Genomic DNA, 14,433 nt, shown 5'->3' on the forward strand with positions numbered 1-14,433 from the left:
AACAGAAACATAGATCAATGGAACAAGATAGAAAGCCCAGAGGTAAACATACGCACCTATGGTCAACTAATCTATGACAAAGGAGGCAAGGATATACAATGGAGAAAAGACAGTCTGTTCAATAAGTGGTGCTGGGAAAACTGGACAGCTACTGTAAAAGAATGAAATTAGAACACTCCCTAACACCATACACGAAAATAAAGTCAAAATGGATTAGAGAACTAAATGTAAGACCTGACACTATAAAACTCTTAGAGGAAAACATAGGAAGAACACTCTTTGACATAAATCACAGCAAGATCTTTTTTGATCCACCTCCTAGAGTAATGGAAATAAAACCAAAAATAAACAAATGGGACCTAATGAAACTTAAAAGCTTTTGCACAGCAAAGGAAACCATAAACAAGATGAAAAGACAACCTTCAGAATCGGAGAAAATATTTGCAAATGAATCAATGGACAAAGGATTAATCTCCAAAATATATAAACAGCTCATGCAGCTCAATATTAAAAAAACAAACAACCCAATCCAAAAATGGGCAGAAGACCTAAATAGACATTTTTCCAAAGAAAACATACAGATGGCCAAGAAGCACATGAAAAGCTGCTGAACATCACTAATTATTATAGAAATGCAAATCAAAACTACAGTGAGGTATCACTTCACACCAGTTAGAATGGGCTTCATCAGAAAAGCTACAAACAACAAGTGCTGGAGAGGGTGTGGAGAAAAGGGAACCATCTTTCACTGTTGGTGGGAATCTAAACTGATACAGCCACTGTGGAGAACAGTATGGATTTTCCTTAAGGAACTAAGAATAGAATTACCATATGATCTAGCAATCCCACTACTGGGCATATATCCAGAGAAAACCACAATTCAAAAAGACACATGCACCCCAATGTTCATTGCAGCACTATTTACAATAGCCAGGTCATGGAAGCAACCTAAATGCCCGTCAACAGACGAATGGATAAAGAAGATGTGGTACATATATGCAATGGAATATTACTCAGCCATAAAAAGGAACGAAACTGGGTCATTTGTTGAGACGTGGATGGATCTAGAGACTGTCATACAGAGTGAAGTAAGTCAGAACGAGAAAAACAAATATCGTATATTAACACATGTATATGGAACCTAGAAAAATGGTACAGATGAACCGGTTTTCCGGGCAGAAATTAAGACACAGATGTAGAGAACAAACGTATGGACACCAAGGGGGGAAAGCCGTGGGGGGACTGTGGTTGAGGGGTGATGAAATGGGCGATTGGGATTGATATGTATACAGTGGTGTGTATAAAACTGATGACTATTCGGAACCTGCTGTATAAAGAAAAAATTGTGATCAAATGTATTCTAATGGAAAGAAGCAAAAATAGACCATACTTACTGTCTAAATTGTATAATAATTTAATGAAAAAAAAGGAAAGACCAGGGCTTCCCTGGTGGCGCAGTGGTTGAGAGTCCGCCTGCCGATGCAGGGGACACGGGTTCGTGCCCCTTTCCGGGAAGATCCCAGATGCTGCGGAGCGGCTGGGCCCGTGAACTATGGCCGCCGAGCCTGCGCGTCCGGAGCCTGTGCTCCGCAACGGGAGAGGCCACAGCAGTGAGAGGCCCGTGTACCACCAAAAATAAAAATAAAAAAAGAAAAGAAAAGACCATATGCTATCAAGATCATAGACATTGGAGATCATCTGAAGTTTTATGTCATCATCAAAGGTTGTGCAGGCAAATTTCCAACAGGCCTGGTCCAGATATCTTGGGAAAGCTGTTTCATCAGATATCATCTGCTTCAGTTCTGGGAAATCTTTACTTTCAGGTCACCAGATGATATACAGGTCCAGTTAGGGTTTGGTACTTTTTTTGTTGTTGTGTCACGTGAATCAAGAGTCTATTCCCTGGGGTTTGGCAGCACAAGGGTTGTTTAGTAGTACCTGATAGGGGACTTTCCAGCAAGGTTGAAGAGCGTCTTTCTGGGAGGTATCTTTTCCAATAGATGAAATCTCTGTGTTGCAAAGTGTGATGCTTAAGGCCTTCATCTTCTGGGAGCACATTGTGAAAAGACTGCTGTACTAAAACATGGTTAGTTTTAATAGAAACAATTGAGTATCTTTCCTTTTATTAGTTTTGGGTAAAGAAGCAGGAGCCAAGGGCATTGAGCATCCTATGACTATCTCAAAGGGTGAGAGTTTTTGAGTTCCAAAAGGGAGTGGATCTAAGATTTAGAAAGACCAATGACAGTGCTTTTGGCTAAGGAATTTGGAGGGCCTTTATGAATTTTTCCAGTTTAGTCTTAGTAATGCCATTAGTGCATTCGACTAAACCAGAGGATTAACAGTGGTAAGTGCAGTGAAAGTGTTGTCAAACCAGCCAAGCAGTGCAGACTTGTTGAAATACCTAACCAGTATAATGGGCTCCTTGATCATTATGAAGTTCAAGAGGAGTTCCCCAGGTAGGGATAATCTTTTCCAAGAGCACTTTAGCCACAAAAGAGGCAGTAGCCTGTCTGTAAGAAAAGGCTTCAGTCCAGTGTGATAAAATACAGCCCATGACTAAAATATATTTATTTCCACAAGACAAAGAAAGTTGTATGAAATCCACTTGCCAGACCTTGAATGGTCCATTAGGTAGTCTGAAATGTGTGGGAGCAGTATGAACAGGCTACCCTGTGTTGTATTTTAGACAAGTGGGACAAGTGAGTTAGGCACTTTTTGCAGCCTTTTTAATGTTTTCCCCACCAATATTGATTAATGAATGCTATTATTTTATCAATAAACCAATAGTTTAATGCATGTACAGTGGTCTGGAGTGGGAATTTTAGAGTCTCCAATAGGACTGGATTGTTACCTGGTCCAAACCAGAGGTTTCTTTTTTTATTAAACTAATAACTTTAATTTCCAATCTTATTTTTCCTTTTCTGAGGTCAATTGTTGGGCTTCTCTAGCCAGTTTTTCTAAGTTATCATTTGTAGAAATGTCCCTTTGGACCATGACAGGGGTTTCACTGCTCTTGGTTCCTTTAAAGACAGCATACCTCATTAAACGGGATCCCACAATGATTTTTTTGGTGGCCGTAATGGCTATAAGGCAAAGAAGTTATCCCCATTCCACAGGGTCCAGTTGCTGCCTATAATACCCTCTGGGTTGGTGGTGGTCCCTGTGTGTTATGGGGTGAATACCCCAAGGACATTTCTTTTTTTTTTTTTTTAATTATTTTATTTATTTTTGGCTACGTTGGGTCTTCGTTGCTGCGTTCAGGCTTTCTTTAGTTGCAGCGAGTGGGGCTGCTCTTCGTTGCAACAAAAAGAATGCGCGGCTTCTTTGCGCGGGCTTCTCATTGCGGTGGCTTCTCTTGCTGTGGAGCACGGGCTCTTGGCGTGCAGGCTTCAGTAGTTGTGGCACTCAGGCTCAGTAGTTGTGACTCGGAGTCTCTAGAGCACAGGCTCAGTAGTTGTGGCGCACGGGCTTAGTTGTTCCGCGGCATGTGGGAATCTTCCCGGACCAGGGCTCGAACCCGTGTCCCCTGCATTGGCAGGTGGATTCTTAACCACTGTGCCACCAGGGAAGCCCCATTTCCTTCCTTTTCACAAACAAAAAGGAAAAAGGGAATCTGGTAATTGGGATGCCCAAGGGTAGGTAGGTTCATCAAACTCTCCTTTAAGGCCTTAAAGGCTATGTCATCCAGTTTTTCCCATAAAATTGGTTCAGGGTTGTTGCTGTTGTCAAGTAAAACATATAGAAGTTTGGCCATAAGAGAGAAATTTGAAATCCAGCTTTGGCAGTAACCAACTAGACTGAGTTTGGGGTTTTGATAAACTTAGGACACCGTGAAACCTTCTGGATCTAGGTGTAGCCCTTGTTCTAATATTAGATACCCTAAATATTGAGTCTTCATCTGGGCAAACTGCAATTTTTCCTTGGCAGCCTTATGTCCCTTTTATGCTAAAAGCTTTTGCAAGTGGATGCTATCTTGTGAGGAGGCTTGAGAAGAAGAGTAAAGAAGCAAATCATCCATATATTGCAACAAAGTAGAACCTCTAGGGAACTTTATATCATGCAGATCAGCCTCCAGGATTTGTGAGAAGTAAGGACATTCAGTAAAACCTTGAGCAAGCATTACTGCCCAGGTGAGTTGTTTTTCTTCACAAGTAAAGGCAAAATGGTATTGGCTAGCTTCAACTGGAATACTAAAGAATGCATTATATAAATCTGTTACAGTAAAGAATCTGCTTCCAGTGGGAATGGATGTTAGTAACATAGGAGAGTTAGGAACAACAGAGCATGGAGGGATAACAACATTGTTTATCACTCAAAAGTCCTAGACAAAACCCCACCCTCTGCCCTTAGGTTTTCTCACCAGTAAAATGGGAGTATTACAGAAACTAGTACAAGGGATAATGAGACCTTGAGCCTTGTAATCTATCAGGGATTTTATGCCTTGAAGAGCTTCTTTACTTAAAAGATATTGGTTAATTTGGAGGAGAGGTTTTGAGGAATCTGTTTGAATCTTGATGGGAGGTGCGCTGTGAATTTTGCCAATATTATTTAGAGATTTTGCCCATAAGGAGGGTGTTAGCTGATTCAGTAGTGATAGATGATCAGTGTTTCCAGGGTCAGCTCTAGTACCATCAGAAATGGAACAAATAAAAGATGTCAGAGTCATTTGTTTTTTGGGGTTTTTTAAATAAATAAATATATTTATTTATTTAGTTAGTTAGTTAGTTATGACTGTGTTGGGTCTTCGTTGCTGTACGTGGGCTTTCTCTAGTTGCAGTGAGCAGGAGCTACTCTATGTTGTGGTGCGTGGGCTTCTCTTGTTGAGGAGCACCGGCTCTAGGTGCGCGGGCTTCAGCAGTTGTGGCTCACGGGCTCTAGAGCGCAGTCATAGTAGTTGTGGCACGTGGGCTCAGTAGTTGTGGCTCACGGGCTGTAGAGCGCAGGCTTAGTAGTTGTGGCACACAGGCTCAGTAGTTGTGGCTCGTGGGCTTTAGAGCACAGACTCAGTAGTTGTGGTGCACGGGCTTAGTTGCTCTGCAGCATGTGGGATCTTCCCAGAGCAGGGCTCAAACCTGTGTTGCCTGCATTGGCAGGCAGATTCTTAACCACTGTGCCACCAGGGAAGTCCCTCATTTGGTTTTTATAAAAGTAAGTTTAGGGATTTCAAAAGTTCCCTATAATGGCCATTGATGTTCTAAATTGTCTTTGGTTAGGTTGGTCCATTTAGTTAAAAATGTGCATGAAGGGCTTCCCTGGTGGCGCAGTGGTTGAGAGTCCGCCTGCCAATGCAGGGGACATGGGTTCATGCCCTGGTTCGGGAGGATCCCACATTGCCGCGGAGTGGCTGGGCCCGTGGGCCATGGCCGCTAGGCCTGCGCATCCGGAGCCTGTGCTCCGCAACGGGAGAGGCCGCAGCAATGAGAGGCCCGCATACCACAAAAAAAAAAAAAAAAATGCTTGAAGAAGGACCTTGGTTTTTAAATATAAAATTGGCCAGAGTCCCCTCAGGGCAGGGGACACCCTCAAAATATTTAGGTAACTGGGATCCAAGTTTTTCTCTAGAATAAAAGAATAATTTTAAAACAGCTCAAATAGCTCAAACAGCCTGCAGACATGATACCAGCCAGTCCTAAGGGAGCAGTCTGGTACAGAAGGAGCCAGGCTGAAGACTGCACAGCTCTAATGAAACAGCCTAATTCTGAAGGAGGCAGGCTGAAAGCTTAATAGCACAGTTCCACTAGAGCAGCCCAATCCTGAAGGAGTCAGGCCAAAGGCTTAACTGGCACAGTTCCAATGAAACACCCCCTGTTCCAAAAGGAACAGACTGAAGGCTCGCAGTTTTTGCCAGGACAGCATGATTTCAATAATCAGCCCAAAGTGCCAAATGAGTACTTACCTACAGAACAGGCACTTAAGCAGAAAGGACAAAGCCTTACAATATATCCTGAATAAAATCTTGTGAGCTTCAAAACCACAAAGAGGGTGCAAGCTCAAATCCAAGAGAAAAACTTACCCTCAAACCCCAAGGTCTGCAAGAAAAGCAGTTAGTGACAATGGGTTCAGTGTGGGTACTGTACCTATTTGCTCACCAGCCTTGGAGTTGTTGCGGGGGTCTTGTCTGGATCCCCATATGGGCCACTGAAATGTTGACCTGAAACAAATAGACCGTCAGTTATTTCTCCAGCAAAAGTGGGTTTATGCAGGATCACAGAATTGCAATTCAGGGTCTACAGTCATGGCAAGGCACATGCAAGTTCCCAGCAAAAACGGAGAAGAGAACTCTTTTATAGAAGGGTAGAGGAAGTTGGGGGAGCTATAGTAAACAAAGAGTCCATGACTTTTTCTTAGCTGAGTTGTGACGGTCTCTCATTGGCTGAGCTCTTGCCAGGCAAAAAAGGGAGTCTTTCTTTTTCCTGCTGGGCTCTGCTATCATCATCATAGGATGTGGGAGCTCCCCCTTCTAATCTCCCTACATAATGTGTCCTTTTTTTCTCTGGCAGTTTTCAAGATTTTCTCTTTTTCACTTATTTGTAGTAGTTTATGATGTGATGTCTTAACGTGGTGCTGTGCTTTTTTCCCACTGGAATATTGAGCTTCTTAGATTGTGGGTTTACAGTTTTCAAATTTGGAAAATTTTTAGTCTTATATCTTCATATACCTTTTCTGCCCCTTCTTCTTTGTTTGGGATTCCAATTACACATTTACCAGATTGTATATTGTCCTACTGTTCACTCAAATACTAATCTTTTTTTTCTTTCTTTCTTCCCAGCCTTTTTTCCCTCTGCTTCAGTTGGGATTTTGTTTTTTCTGTGTTGTCACATTTATTGGTGTTTTATTCTTCACTGTTTTAACTATTGTTATGCCCACCCAATTAATTTTTCATTTCAGATACTGTACTTTTCAGGTGGAGAAATTCCATTTGGTTTTTATACTTCTGTCTTCCATTTCTCTTCTCATTAAGTTCATTGTTTCCTTTTAAATATTGGAATATAATTATACTTGCTTTAAAAGTCCTCATTTGCTACTTTTATAGTCTTTGTCGTTTCTAGATCTGTTTCTGTTCATTGAATTTTTCCTCGTTATAGGTCATGCTTGTTGCCGCTTGAATGCTGCACATTGTGAATGCTTTATTGTTGAATGTCTAGATTTTGTTGAATTTTTTTAAGAGTATTGAAGTTTGTTTTGACAGAAAGTTAAGTTTTTGGAGATAAACTTGATTCTTTTGACACTCTTTATTAGGATGACTCTAAAGTAGCAATTAGCAAAACTTTTTCTTAAAGGACTAATATTTTAGTCCTTGCAATTAAATATTGCAACTATTTTACACTTTGCAGGCCATATGGTCTTTGTTGCAGTTCCTCAGTTCTGCTACTTTAGTGCAAGAGCAGCTATAGACAATATATACCCTCAGTCCTTGGTATGCACAGGAATTGGTTTAAGGACCCCTGACAGATACCAAAATCTGTGGATGGTCAAGTCTTCTATATAAAATGGCATAGTATTTACATATAATCTAGCACATCCTCCTGTATACTTTAAGTCATCTCTGAATTATTTATAATACCTAATAGAACGTAAATGCTATGTAAATAGTTGTAAATGAAATGTAAATAGTTGCCAGCAAATAGCAAATTCAAGTCTTGCATTTTGGAACTGTCTAGATTTTTTTTTTTCAAAATATTTTTGATCCACCATTGGCTAAATCTGCAGATGTGGAACCAGAGGGCCAACTGTAAACTAATGACCATGGCTGGGTTCTACTAAAACTGAAATACAAAATACAGGCAGTGGGCTGGATTTGGTCCACAGGATCAGTTTGCTGATCCCTGGTCTAGAGAAACATTTGCCTTAAGGCTAGTTTAGCCCTACTGATAAGGCATGACCCTTCTGGGGACTCTGCTAAATGCCCTGAATGTTCATTGAGGGCACTGAATGTTCTCTTCACTCTGGTTGGTCAGAACTCAAACATCTCCTAACCCTGTGTGAACTCTGGCATTTGATAATGTTGTAGGTTCTCAGTAGTTGTACTTTGCCTGTTCATTGTTATTTGCCTGGTCTTGTGTAGTTTCACCCTGTGAACACACAGTTGTTTATTCTGATGTACAATCAAGGGGACCCCAGTACAGATTCCTGGAACTCTACTTTTAAGTAGCTTTCTCTTCTGTGGTACTTTGCCCTACAAATTCCAGCTGCCCTACAGATACTCTGTGCTTATACCTCTGTCTCCTCAACTTAGTTTGCTATGGTCTGCTCAGATTCCTCTGTGCTCTATTTGGATTCCCCTTCCCTTGCTATGTGTTCCAGAAACTGCCTCCAAGCAGAAAGCCAGGGGGATTATAGGACTGACCTGTTGTGTTTCTCCTCTTGTAGTGATCACAGTCTAGTACTGCCTGTTGTCCAGTCGTGTCTTATGTATTTTGTTCAGTTTTCTAGTTGCTTAAAGTAGGAGAGCAAATCCATTCCATTTATTCTATCACAGCCAGAAATAGAAGTGTTTTTAATTACATATTCATATATCTAGTGAAATTGCTTCACATTTAAAATCAATTATCTCTAGGAATAAATCCTCCAATTGCAAACTAAGTGAATAATTGTTAATTCTCAACTTGCTCAGGATTTTAATGTAGTAGCTATAATGGCACTTTTGTAGGCAAGCTGGCAAAGAGGAAACTGTTCCAGTGGATGCTAGTTTTGTTTTAGTATAAGTGGACATATATCTCTGACTTTATAAGCAAGTTGGTTTATGTTTATGTATGTGTCTTCTGCTTTTATAAAAAACTTGCTGCTAATTTTTCCATTGTCTTTTCTTAATCTCTTTATCTTAAGAAGAAAATAGTAGTTGCATTATTATCTTAACCTTGAGGAGGGCTTTGCAGCAAAACTGCCTGTTTCCAAGAAAGAGGGAGAAAATAATGAGAATTACTGGCTGGCATTTTAATTTTATTTCGCAAGTAAAAGCAACCTATTCAACCAGAACTTACATTAGGGCTCTGGCAGGGTACAGCTACAGCTAAGAATTACTAGTCATGCAAAATGCAAACAAGAATTACTCAAAACCTACAGTGATAACCTTGTACATATCACTTCTGTACCTCTATGCTAAAGTAAAATACCTGGTTTTGTTTTTCTGTTGCATGTAAAAATTCATTTATCTTAAGCTGATATCTAACTATCTGAAAGACAGTTTAATCCTAAATCCCTTTTTAATAAGTTCATGGTCTTTGGAGGGAGGGGCATACTGAGAAGTGAAGCTATTATTTTTCTTTCATTGTTTGTTAATTTGAATAGTTTTGAGTGTTTCTAAAATTTCCTTGGACACTCTGTCACCTATATGTTAGTCCTAAAAGACGATTCCAACTGGGCAATCACTTTCTGCATTGGCTTATTTGTAAATGAGATATTTATCTCTCTCCACAGGAAAAGGTGTTTAGAGTTAACTCTGGTAGCACCTAATATGGCCACCTCTTAATGCCATAATAGTCCTTGGGTTATAAAAAGACGTCGTTTATTTATGTTGGGTAGTCATCAGATGTCTTCCTTCTTGGGTTTAGTGTAGTAATTGTACAGACTTCAAATCCCTCTTATGTGGTGATCTAACTAGATTTTTTTTAATATGTATTGAGCATACTCTTTCATACTGTATGATAATATATCACATTTTTCACACATTCTTCCACTAAGAATTACAAATTTATGTCATGAAAAGAAGACCCAAGGATATAGACCTGTGTATTTTCTGCTGTGTTTGTGAAGAGTGGGTAGTCATGTAGCAATGTGATAGGTTCAGGGGTGTGAGGTAATTGCACTCAGGAGTAGTAAGCCGCGGGGAAACTTGGCAAGGCCTGTTTATTTGGATTCTTTGTAGCATTCCTTTGTCGTTGGAGATAAGGATGCTCCTTTACTCTGATTATAGGGAGGGCACCTCCCACATGAGGGTTTTATGACCTGTTTTAGGGGAAAAGGGTGAGGGATATGGGAGGTCAGAGTGACCTTCCTGCTTCTGCCATTTTCTCAAACTCCTTTGGCTTGAAATATTCAATATGCCACGGTACCATATTTGGGGGTTGTGTGTTCCAAACTCCATCATCAGCAATTCCCATGCCCACCTCCAGAAGAAACGTATGTCTTTATTCCTTCTTGATACAACTGACCATTGATGCTATCACCACTGACTGCATTCAAGGAATATTTTGATCCCCCAAATTTGGGGGTTAGTAGAAGAAATTATTTATTTCCTCTTCACCAGTAGCAACAAGGTGAACATTTTTCAAAAGTAACTCTACTAGGAATCAAAGAGAAAGTTAAAAGATAGGAATGTAGAAGTTTGTAGAGCACAGATGCCTTGTATCAAAGAAACTAAGGTTTAACTCAAGTTGGCTGAAATAACTTTCCCAGAATACAGATCAAGAGTGTTCTGTCTTCTCTTCATCACTTTCTGATGAAACCTGTAGGGTATTCAGACAGATCCTATCCTTCAGTGAAGTTTGACCACTTTCTCTGTTTTTGAAAGCTATTATTTGGGCTTGGTCTTCCCATCAGCCATATGGCCTCTATGGCAGTTTTGAGTCTGTTTACCTCCTTCTGGCCGCCTGCTCTTAAAAGCGAAAAGACTTGTCTATACTCCCAAGCTCAGAGCCTATTAGACTGTGTTTCCAATGGAAGGCATGTCCGAGCTCTTCCTACTCAATGAGATTCTCTGGTAAACTCAGTCTTGTCTATTTCTTTTTCTACCCTTTCTACCTTCCAGAGATAGTTTTTTCTTAAGGCTTAGAATATTTTTAAAAATATGTTACCACATGCATTCTATTTCAGGTAATCACCAAGGTTGTTAAAAATGCATATAGTGAGTGATAGAATAATTAAAAAGAAAGATAGCCTTCTTTCTCCCAGATGAATATTCACATTCTGTTTTATTTTGTTTTTCTAATACCAAATAGCTAGCAATAGAGATTTATGCCAATTACTGGTGTCTTATGGGAGAAAGTGAATGAAGGGGGAGTTTTCTGTGGAAAGGATTGTGTACTTTGTTTTTCTCAAGTTATTCTTATTTTTATTTCAGTCTTTGTTTCTCTTGGCTTTCCTCCTAGTGGCAATCTGTTTCTCTTTTATTTTTCTTTACATTTAAAAGTTTCCTACTCTGCTTCCAACTTAATTGTTTTTATTAAAACTTAATCCTCAAAATATTGGATTTTGTATTTATAATTCGTAGTTAAAAACATGTTAAAGTTGGTTTTCCAGTTTAGATTGTATTGGCGTCTTAGGGTGAAGTGAAGAAAGAAGGATGAAGATTAAATTATTCTCCTGGACTGCCCTCCAGGAAATCCTTCTCTATACTCTAAAAGTTCTTGTTCTTTTCTAGGAGTCCAATGTGCTGATTGCTGCTAACAGTCAGGGTACAATTAAGGTAAGCTATTTTATACATCTCCATTTTTAGGCTATAACAGACTATAACTATAACATGGAAATGTAGAGTTGTACTAAGCCTTAGAGAGCATGCCAAATCATGGGTCTCTGTCTGCTTGGAAATGGCTTTGATTGAAGGGGAAAAGAATAGGTAGCTTGCAACTATGGGGAAGATGATAGTACTTGTTAGAGGTTATACGAATGCTGAAGAGATTGAAAGGCGGTCAGGATGAAAAACAGATGAAGACTGTTAAGCATTCACAGTGGGGCGAGCACTGCTGAGCTTCTGTCACGCCAGTGCAGCTGCCCCACAGGGTGTTCAGGGAACAAGATCCAAGATACAGCATCAGATGCTTAGACGTTCACCAGGTTTTAAAATGTCTTACTCTGATTTTACTCTTCTCTTCCTCGCGTTTCTCTTCCTTCTCTTCCATGACAAGGAGATTTTTGCTCAGTTGCTAGGGAAAGAAAAGGTATTCTAGTGTTCCGTTGAAAATTGATTGATCATGTGATCATGCCATTGGTGTAATCTGAAAACTTTCATGTCTCTTTGCTCACAGTCTCATTCCCAAATTCATACATAGTTTTCCACATACTTTTCTTCGTAGTTAGGAGTTCAAGGAAATAAAAATTTTATCTAGTTATACCATTGGATATTCAGCACTTGGGCACAATACATTGGATAAATAAATCCTGAGCTAAGCAGTGAGCTTTTAAACAAAACACCATTTTGGAGGAGGTTTTTAGTACCTGGGTTTGATTAGCACTTATTCTGTGGGTACCAGTTCTTTCCACATATTCTCTGCTGATACAGAAGTGTCAGGATGCATTTTTAAAAATAATATGTATCTATTTTCCTGCCAGTTAGCATTAATTTTGCCATGGCTTCCTTCCACTCATCCTGAACGGAGAATGACCCAGCAACCAAGAGAGCAAATCCAAGCCTCACACATTGTCCTACAGAGATGAAATGAGCAAACTCAAAGCAGAACTGCACTGTTAGCTAGTCAAATTAATTTACATGGTATACTTCTTTTTATGCAGCCAGTTTCTCTATTTGGAAAGCCTCATTAGAGAGCCAAGGCTGTGTTCTGGAAGCCTCAAGCAAGATGGTAGAAGGTCTTGGAATCTCTGTTTTAAGTGGCTCTCTATAGTCTCTCAGTTTTTCTTTATTCTCATGGCAAGACATGTATTGAAAAAGCTGTACTGTATTCTTCAACAAGTTTGGCCTTTGAGGCAATTGGGATTGCTAATGTTTCTACAGAAAGCTCAAAGCTACATACATACTTATAGGGTCTCAGCGACAAATCTAAGATTTTTGTTCAATAGCATTGACCTCTTATGTAAAGTAGCCTGCTTGGCAAATGTAAAGACAAAAAGCATTATGAAAGCACAGATATAAGTCAGGCCTTAGCACGGCAGAAGATAAGTTGCTCCTTTAATTCTTTGCCACCTAGAATTACAGTCTCCATCTAACATAATCCTTTTTGACAGTGCTCATAATTGTCCGCATGTTCGATGTCCTTTCTCAGCCATTTCTTCTACTCCTTTTATAACTGATCATTGCTTCTTCTTTATTTTATTTATTTTTTATACATCTTTATTGAAGTATAATTCTTCTTATTTTTAGTTTTAGCACAACTTTTTTGTATGATAAGGTACTACTCTAAGTCTAATAGCTAACAAAATATCTCAACATCCAGATGCTTGACTAGAAAATAAATTAAGCAATAGGAAAAGACAAGATTTTAGGTCCTGTATACCTTGATCACTATAAAATGTTTATCAGTGCAAGAAATAAGTGGATTAAAATTCTAAACAGCAGTACTTAAACTTTTTCTTATGAATGTGGAAAGATACCAACATAATATTCCAAAATGTTATATTCATGCTATGGATCAGTCAGGTCATTTATCTGTGTTTTATGTAGTTTATCTTGAAGGCTCCTTTGTTGACTGTGGAGATAACTAATCTGAAAGAGTTCATGCAGCTACTGAATTGAAAGTAAGAATGGATTCATGTCTGATCCCTTCAAATTCTTTGATTTTAGCCAAAGCAGTTGGGAAAAGTCTACTTGATTTGGTTCTCCATTTACAATATAATAAAGACTGATTAAACTCTTCCTATATTTTAAAACTATTTTATTATACTGATTCTTCTTTCTCCCTATTAGGTGCTAGAGTTGGTATGAAGGGTTTACTCAAGTTGAATTGTACTTGATCCGGCTGAAATACATCTGCAGCTGACAATAAGAGAAGACAGAAACTGTCGTGTGATGTCTCTCCCCAAAGTCATCATGGGTTTTGGATTTGTTTTGAGTATTTTTTTTTCTTTTCCTTTTTTTCCCTCCTTTATGACCTTTGGGACATTGGGAATACCCAGTGAACTCTCCACCATCCATGTAACTCTATGGACTTTGCTGCTGTTGGTGGTATGGTTATCTAATTTTTGTGATAGGGAAACAAATTCTTTTGAATAAAAATAAATAACAAAAAATAATAAAAGTTTATTGAGCCACAGCTGAGCTGGGAAACTTTTTGTCCAATGTGGCAAGAGATAATTTTATCTTTTCAAGAAGTAGCACACATGAACTATAGTATAATATACTGATGAATAATTTTTAAGGTCCATATTTCCCCACCTCTTCGGAATTATGCGTATCAACATAAAGTATATGGATTCTTTCTGTGAATTTAATGTTTACAGTAGGTAGAAAGATTAATTACTTTATGAAGTTCTCTCTTCATTCTCTGACCAGATTTATATTATCAGCAAGTACCAGATTCCTCAGTCCCTCTGGATCTGGCCAAGGGTCTAACATTTTGACCTGTTGAGACCACATTCAAACAGAAAGGGAATATCAGTCTGTGACAGCTATCTCTGTCTTTTCCTTTGAAATGTTACCCATAAGGCCCTAAATAAACCCTAAATGTACACAAACCAACTTATTTTATAAAATCATGGCTATCAGATAGTCATAGGTATTAGTACCATCATGGGGTGATCAACTTTGAGCAAAGGTCAGCAAAC

General features: G+C 39.2%; 1 protein-coding gene across 4 annotated transcripts in view; it reads left to right on the forward strand.

Moving 5' to 3' along the window:
- The window catches only part of COP1 (COP1 E3 ubiquitin ligase), a 273,591-nt gene extending 259,443 nt beyond the window's left edge, over window positions 1–14,148 (forward strand). For 2 of the 4 annotated variants that reach the window (XM_079916607.1, XM_079916608.1), the window contains exons 19-20: window positions 11,360–11,404; window positions 13,577–14,148. In XM_079916607.1, the coding sequence (XP_079772733.1) occupies window positions 11,360–11,404; window positions 13,577–13,594 (63 nt within the window). In that variant the 3' untranslated portion in view covers window positions 13,595–14,148. The remainder of the gene's footprint in view (window positions 1–11,359; window positions 11,405–13,576) is intronic. The other 2 variants (XM_079916609.1, XM_079916610.1) reach the window with 1 other exon arrangement.
- The last annotated feature ends 285 nt before the right edge of the window (window positions 14,149–14,433 follow it).

Source organism: Stenella coeruleoalba (assembly GCF_951394435.1).
Source record: "Stenella coeruleoalba genome assembly, chromosome: 1".
NCBI classification, from domain to species: domain Eukaryota; kingdom Metazoa; phylum Chordata; class Mammalia; order Artiodactyla; family Delphinidae; genus Stenella; species Stenella coeruleoalba.